Raw genomic sequence first — 8,858 nt, 5'->3', positions numbered from 1 at the left:
GTCATCGGGTGACCTTGAAGTCCAAGGTCAAGGTCATCGGGTGACCTTGAAGTCCAAGGTCAAGGTCATAGTGTGACCTTGAAATCCAAAGTCAAGGTCATCGAATGGCCTTGAAGGTCATTGACCTCTGGAGGTGGAGGGGGGCGAGGGGTCATTGACCTCTGTGGGCGAGGGGGTGGAGGGGGGCGAGGGGTCATTGACCTCTGTGGGCGAGGGGGTGGAGGGGGGCGAGGGGTCATTGACCTCTGTGGGCGAGGGGGTGGAGGGGGGCGAGGGGTCATTGACCTCTGTGGGCGAGGGGGGTGGAGGGGGGCGAGGGGTCATTGACCTTTGTGTTGATGTTGTGTGACCTTGGCCGTGTAACGGTTGTCCTAGAACATACAATTTCTCTCTACTTATTAGGGTAGGGAATTTGCTTAAAACACATTATTAAATATTGGTCAAAATGCATTTTATTTTTCTCAAAATTGTTCACGGATTCAAATCTAATTGTATTTTATGGATCGGTTGTAAGCGCAGCTGCCTGAAAAGGCAATTGAATAAAACAATTTAGAAAGAAAAGTTTAAAACCCAATTTTATGTAAACGTTCATTTGGAATTACTTATTGTAAAACTTTTATGTAAATTGAAATGCAAAACTATAAAACTAACCTTTAATATTTAAAATAAAATAATAATCCATAAAGAGGGTTTTCAAAATAATTGGCAAAGAATTTGAACAAATATCCGAATTCACAAAAATGTTAAGAATTATGCAACATGTTATTTTGTAACAGTGTATTGTGATATATGAAAGCCCAGATTACTAATTTAAAAAAAACATTAAACACTTATTGAATCATTGAGCTCACTGAACATCTTATACAAAAACTAATTGTCAGTGTGATTGTGAAGACACAAACAAGTCTTTGAATCAGAGGGTTTACTAAACAACATTCAATAATGTACCACGTGAATTAATGCAGAAACAGAATTCTAAGTTTATATTCAGTGCTTCTGTACTAACTCCTAAGCTTCTTTAGTCTAGGTGGATGATGGTTCAGTCTGGAACTGGATCAGTATCACCAGGTAAGTTGTCACCGCTCCAGCCATCTGTACAGACAGAACACGCTGTCAGTCTACATGCTATAACATGTTTGGTAAACAGTAAGTTTATCTTGTTACGAAATTTAAGTGTAAGTACATAATTTATATTGAGCATAAACAAATGTATATATTATCGTACATTGCTATGAAAGACACTACTAAAAGAATATTACTAAAAAGTATTCACTAACCGCTGTGAGGGTCTTGTTGCTGAGCGGGAAAAATCTATGAGCAGAGAATCTTGCATTGTGGTGAGGCAACTGCAGGAGAAACCCTTCGAGCTGGAAAACACCCACAAAGATTTTTACATATTTTAATCACGTTTGAACTAAAACGCTAATAAAAAACCAACGTGGGACTTCAGTCTTGTGAAATATTATAATAACATTCCAATAAATTATTAAAATAAAACCAAGACCATTACTAAACCATACTAAATTGGTCGAGTCAGTGGTTAAATAGCTATCAGAAATTACCTGTTTTCTCAGATTCGGGTTCAAGTCCTTATTGATCAACTTGCAGATAGTCTGTCCTGTCTCATCAGCCTAGAACAACATCATATATTTAGAAACTAAATTTTGTCACATCTTCGAAAGCAATATCATTTTATTGAACAAATCTTGAATAGTTCATACACTCCAACAGATGTGTTATCGAGAGCCTCTTTAACTGGATATTTAAAAGTCCTTAAGCATCACTCCGGTCTGTAACAGTTACCGGAATAGTTCCCGTACTCGCGCTACAGCTTATCATCAGCAGTAAGTATTCCCGGCTCGGAGGTTCCTGAGGGCCATCAAGGAATTTCACATGATGAAATATCTCTTGGCATCCCTGAAGTTATTTGGGCTTATAGAGGAGTCCTTATTCCTACAATGGATCCTGTGCGCTGTTCCAGGTGTGGAATTTCTGAAAGATGCATTAAAGGGAACACATACCTTTGCATCCAAACAGAATTTCAGAGACACTGAGAAACTTGAATTGTGTGTAGATTTGCGTAGTTCATTTTAATAGATCGGTAACTTAGCGTAGAGAACAAAGTTCAGCCCAATAACAAATATTAAGAACAATTATAGAAGGCTAGAAGATGCGCCGAAAACAAGCATTTTTTTTAATTATACTTTTTTTGGTCTCATAGTGATTAAAACATATTCCATGTTATGTTAGAAACACAAAATGTAAAAAATATGGTAAAATGTCTCAATATAATATTTACCTTATTGGTGACGACCGTGCTTGAGTTTAGCAACAGAATTACGTAGCAGATGTTAAGCAGGATCCCAGCTCCCTCATTAGTTATCACGAGTATTTTAGCAGTTTTGAGGAGCAGGAAAAAGTAGTAAGACGTGACAGTGATGTGGAGAAATGAGGAGAAGGTAACGGCCATCAGCTGATCGCAGTAGAAGACATTAGCCTGGTGTACGGCATCACATAGCATCCAGTAGGTGTTCATCAGTGTTCTCAGTTTCTTGATTTTAGAAAGCATACTGCCTAAAAATCACAAAATACTCTGACATACAAAACAATTCCATAGTAGTTACTTAACGGAAAGAAATACTGGAGCTATGAATCTATAAGTTACAAATATTAACATGTAATGGACAAATTTAATATATTAGCAAAACCTTTATTTTATTATGCAAAACTGTAAACTTAAAAGTAATTGCAACAGAATTTTTAACAAAGTAAATAGCATTAGATTATCAGAAACACGGAAATCGGTGATAAAAGAGCCATACACATCGCTGATTAAGCATCATCACGAGAATCTCAACCCCACCTTTAATGTGCGGAAATGTATCAGTATATATTGTCTGGGTAATTCATTAAATATATCATTAAATGGCTCGGTTATCTATGCTATTTAATCCGCGTTGACCCTAGGCAAGTACTGTAGATTAACAGGTAATTTGGCACAAGTAGCCTATAGCAGGTAACCTCACTAGTAGTAATCACTATCTCCGGTCCACATATAACACGGGCTGTTACGACCTGTTTGTCAGTTACATAAATTTAATGTAACCACTTAATATTACTTTATACCACCTAACATTTCTTTATACCACTTAATTTCACTTTATACGATTTAATATTATTTTATACCACTTAATATTACGTTATACCACTTAATATTTCTTTATACTACTTAATATTTCATTATACCACTTAATATTACTTCATACCACTTAATACTACTTTATACCACTTAATATTACGCTATGCCACTTAATATTGAAAATGATTCTTTTATTTTATATTTCTGTTTAAAGAAACATTTTTTTTTATTTCCCCCATTTTTCTCAATTATTTGTATTAATAAATGAACAATTTTGACCTTGAGGTTGAAGATTATAGAAAAGTAAATTGTTGTTCTGTTGAAAAATTTCAAAATATTGATCTAATGTTTTCCTCAGAGGAACAAAGTTTTAAGGTTTTTTATCTTAATATTAGAAGCTACAATGAAAATTTTGATTCACTTAAATCAAATTAAAACACGGTTTGATTTTATAATTTTAGGGGAGACATGGCTTGGCGGAACAGGGTTGTGGATTCAGTTAGAGGGATATTACGTTTATTCGAGTTCTAAAGTAAAAAACAAAAATGATGGTGTATTGTTGTATGTGAGTGAGAGAGTGAGTGTGTCTGTGAGAGAGGTAGAGCTTGGTGATGTGTACGGCATGAGTCTGGACTTTACTTATCAAAACAAACAATGCAACCTACTTGCAGTGTACAGGACCCACGATAGTGACCTTGACAATTTTACTACAGCACTAAACAACTACTATGGGCACATGATTAATAACAAGACGTATATACTAGTGGGGGATGTTAATGCTAACTTGATACTTACTGACAACAAGACTGAACGTTACCTGGATGTGTTGTATGACGCTGGGTTTATGTGTGGGATTGACAAACCAACAAGAGTAGTGGGAGAGAGTAAAACCTGCATCGACCACGTCTTCATACATCACGATAATTTCACAAATGTACAGACTGGAGTGATAGAAACAGGCATATCAGACCAATATGCAGTGTTTTTAGAAGTATAATTTAATAGAAGCAATGCTAGCAGGACACTTACCAGTAGTACCTATACAGATAAAAAACAATTAACCGCAGAGATAAATAACAGCAATTGGGCAGGTGTTACGGAAGCTTCCAATTTGAATACCGCTACCAACAGATTTTTTGGAATTATAAGTGTTTGTTTAGAGAAATAAAAAAAATCCATTTTAAGACCTATAAAACCCTGGATTACTGAAGGAATAGTACGATCTATAAGAAGACGAGAAAAGCTTAGTATGTTAGTTAAATCGCAACCCTTTAACAATAATATAAAAGTTGTTTATTTACGATATAGAAATAGGTTAAATAGTATTATTAAAAATGTTAAAATACAATACTATAGAGAAAAACTCAACAAAGCAAAGTATGATCCAAAAAGCTTTTGGAAAACTGTCAACGAACTTGCTGGTAGAAAAAAACAATAAAGATAAAGTTTCCATTGGAACATTTTACAACTAATCAAACAGTAGGATCTGGAGAAATTAAGTTAAAGGTAGCAGAAGAATTTAATCAATATTTCTCTCAAGTCGTTTCTGATCTGGCGAATGCGATTGATTCAAGCGGCCCACCTGTAGTAGACGACACTGACTATGCGACTTACTCGACCTTTACACTTCACACTGTCACGGAGGATGACTTACAACGGCACGTCAACCGTAAGCACGTGGTGGCTCAGCTCCGGGAAATGACGGAATATCTGCTTCTATTTTAAAAGACAATTTAAGTGTATTAGGGAAACCACTGCTACATATTATAAACGAAAGCATCCGCTCTGGAAAATTCTCCAACGCGTTCAAAATTGCTAAAGTGGTATCAATTTATAAATCAAATGAATTTACAATCAAATCTAACTACAGACCTATGTCATTATTGAGCGTTTTCACTAAGGTAATTGAGAAGATAGTAAACGAACAGTTAACTGAGTATTTAAATACCACTAATATTTTAACAGATTCGCAGTATGGATTCAAAAAATCTAGAAACACTGCGGATGCACTTTTTTGTTTGAATAAAGATATCAACGAGGCTGTTAGTAGCAACAGGCGTTGTCTGTTGGTGTTTCTGGATCTCGCAAAAGCGTTTGACTCGGTAGATAGGGTCAAAATGCTAAGTAAGTTAGAGTTAATTGGAGTTAAATGAAATTCATTGAATTGGTTTAAATCTTATCTAGAAAATAGGAAGCAGTTTGTTACAATTAATGGCGTCAATAGTAGGGAAACCACCATAGATTACGGCGTAATTCAAGGGAGTACGCTCGGCCCCACATTATTCCTTATATACGCGAATAACCTTGCTAAAATAAATATAACGGGTAAGCTTTATCTCTTTGCCGATGATACAGCGATATTCTTTGATGGTAAGAGTTGGGAGGAAGTGAGGGGCAAGGCCACCAAAGATATTGAGTCTGTTAAAAAATGGCTAGACCCCAACCTATTCACACTTAATGTTCCAAAAACAAAATTCCTGCCGATATCATTAAAAGACAGAGGAGACATACCTATCCAAAACATTAAACTGCATAGTTGTGGAAATTTCGACAACATAACGTGTAATTGTGAGCAAATTGAAAGTGTGATGAGTTATAAGTATCTGGGTGTTTTTTATCGCAAGTTAAGCTGGACAGAACATATAGATTATTTAAATAAAAAACTCGGAAAATGTATTTATGCATTTAGACCAATTAGTCACTTTTTAAATTTAGAGGAAATTAGAATGGCCTATTGCGCGTATGTACAGTCTATTTTAGAAAATGGACTGATAGCATATGGTGGAGCGTACAAAACAATTCTACAACCGTTATTAGTTACATAAAAGGCAATAGTTAAAGCAGCTCTAGATTAAATAGGCGATACCCTACAGATGCCGTTTTGACAACTTAAACGTTTTTGACATACGACAGTTATTTGTTAGGAAATTGTTGATGCATATACACAACCGATTCGACGAAATCTTCGACGATATAATTCACGACTACAACACTAGAAATGCGGACAATGTTGGAATACGTGTACCGAGACTTTTAAGGACTTACTCGATCACTAATCCGTTCATTATAGCCCACTATTTATACAGAAATATACCTGAAGACCTACAGCACAACTACTTTTATATAATCACGACATATAAAAAGAAAGTTCATACATGGTTACTGGAGGTTGGAACGGACAGAACTGAACAAATTATAACATCAATCTATAGATAAAAAAACAATTATAAACTTAACTTTCGACCTAACGTGGTATGAGTGTGTGCGGTGTGCGGAGTGTGTGTGTGTGTGTATTGGGTGTATGTGAGTGCGAGTGATTGGGGACGTACGAGTAATTAGGTGGTGGGTGGGGGGTGGTAGGCTTGCAACTGCCATAGTCTTCTTCCATGTAACCAAAAATATCTTTAGTATATTCTTTTTAAATTATTAAGAACATAATCAATTAATAATTTTAGTTCTTGAACATTTATATATTTAAGTTTTTATTATTTTCATAGAAATTTTTTTTTGTTTGTTGTTATGAAGCTACAGTAAAATATTAAGTAACAAAGCGGTACATTACAAGACTTATTCTCAAAACACAAGTTTGGGAATTAATTTCTAAGTTTTATTTTATAGAGTTTTACAGCAACGTAACTAGTTATTGTAGTATATTTTATTTCACCCAAGGAAATGCATGTAAACTAGATGTAAGTTTTTTTGATAAAGAAATAAATACTCTTTGACTTTGATATTTCTTATACTACTTAATATTAATTTATACCAGTTAATATTATTTTATACCATTTAATATTACTTTATCCAATTAATATATCTTTACCACTTAATATAATTTTATTTTACTTAATACTACTTAATACCACTTAATATAAATTTATACTATTTATTATTATTTTATCCGTTACTTTACTGGGTTAACCATTACGTAAAAAAACTGTAAATGTGTACATTTAGTGTACTCGTAATTGGCTTCCTTTGACATTGCGGGGCGGCATATTTACATTAGGTAAAGAAACCAAAATGGAGTGACCGGGCACTAACATTCACTACGGAACTAAAATTAGAGGAATAAGCGAGTAGTTGGCCTTGACCATAGCAAATCGTGTCACAAAACAATGCGTCAGACACTGACTGAAATATTTTATGAAATTTTCTTGGGGACATCGCTTCCGTTTTTCACTGACTAGGCATTCAATACTGGTTAGGTATATAAATATTTACATACCTCCTAGATGTACTAGGGATACAATACTGGTTAGGTATATACATATTTACATAAATCCTATATGTACTAGAGATACAATACTGGTTAGGTATATACATATTTACATAATTCCTATATGTATTAATTTCTCAACTATTTTTTTATGAACAGTGAACTGATTTAGCACTAATATAGCTTTTTGAAGAATAAGGCACAGTCAGAAGTTTTACCAAAATGGAAACAAGGATGGAAGTAGGTGGAATTTTATTGAAGCATGCTTCTCAGTCCAACGTTTATATGTATATACCAGTAGTAATAATTTACTTCTTTTAACTAATGTTATATTAGCAGAAAATCAGTAATAATTAATAATCGTTGTTTATATATTGTTCATCGATATTCTGAGGCCGTTAACTGCATATAAGACTGAACCTAAAAGGAATGTATCATAGAGAAACAAATACTAATAAATCTATTTAATAAATTTACGGATGCTTTAATTACACATTAGCTAATTTTGAAATTTGGGCTGATAGTAAAAATACATGATGAATCTCTATTATTAATTTGTAAAATATTACTTTTTTGTCGAAATTTATACGTATATTCTACATAACAGATTATGTAAAATTGGTTTTTTATGTCGTTGCATGTGTGTTGTTATTATTATAGTTTCCCAATTTTTGGGTTTGAGTTCTGTACAATTTGATATTTAACAGGAAATGTGCGATCGAATAATCGATATGCTTACATCTTGTGTGGGTGCCATCAACACTGGCAGGGCTTGTGACTTCCATCTCAATCTTGGCGTTGACCATTTCAAAGGACTTTGCGATACTTTGAGTCACATGCGTGAAGTGGACGAGCAGGGCGGCTTGGGTGAAGTACAGCAGTACAATGGTGACGAAGGATATTGTAAAGAAAACTTCTTGTTCCAAACTTGTCCCGCTGTGGTTCATAAGAACAATTCGGTTAAAAATAGTGACTAACATTAGTGCAACAGCGTAGATTCCCAAAAGTTTAACTGCTCGCTTGACATCTGATGTCTTATGCTGGAGTTCTAGGTAGACGCGTTCCAGAGTGTCAAATACGCTGACAAGTTTCGGATACTTCCAGGCGGAGCTGAAGAATGTGACAGCCGCCACCACTTGTAGGGAGACTATATCCAGTGTTATTACAGTGTCAATAGATCTGTCCAACGAACGCAGTGATTCGTCATCCAATCTGTCCATGAAATGCATGTATAGAGTGATGATGGATAGTAATTCTTGCAGTATGACTAAGGTTATGCTCCACAGGAATCCTGTATTGGAAAATGTGAGCGCTTTGTTTCCTCTGGCCCAAGAAGAAAATTTCACTGGCAGACCTCCAACTATTTGACAATACCTAAGCGTCTTATCAGGAAAACTTTTCATTGTGTGTTTTGTTGAAATATCAGCCCTGATTTTGTTGAACGAAATCTCGCGAAATTCTTAACATATTCTACTTGGTTCACAACTACGTTAAGTAATTGGA

The 8,858-nt window shown here is 34.9% G+C and overlaps 1 protein-coding gene across 1 annotated transcript; it reads right to left on the bottom strand.

Annotated features, from left to right (window-relative positions):
• Nucleotides 1–1,023: 1,023 nt before the first annotated feature.
• LOC124368075 (gustatory receptor for sugar taste 43a-like) lies at nt 1,024–8,584 on the bottom strand. The gene is made up of 5 exons (XM_046825350.1): nt 8,095–8,584; nt 2,300–2,574; nt 1,563–1,631; nt 1,278–1,367; nt 1,024–1,092 (listed from the first exon to the last, which is right to left on the bottom strand). Exons 1-5 carry the CDS (start codon nt 8,582–8,584, stop codon nt 1,024–1,026), a joined length of 993 nt encoding a protein of 330 aa, XP_046681306.1.
• Nucleotides 8,585–8,858: the final 274 nt, after the last annotated feature.

This window comes from Homalodisca vitripennis, chromosome 8, assembly GCF_021130785.1.
Source record: "Homalodisca vitripennis isolate AUS2020 chromosome 8, UT_GWSS_2.1, whole genome shotgun sequence".
NCBI classification, from domain to species: Eukaryota; Metazoa; Arthropoda; class Insecta; order Hemiptera; family Cicadellidae; genus Homalodisca; species Homalodisca vitripennis.
This window is presented reverse-complemented; position numbering and strand designations above follow the sequence as displayed.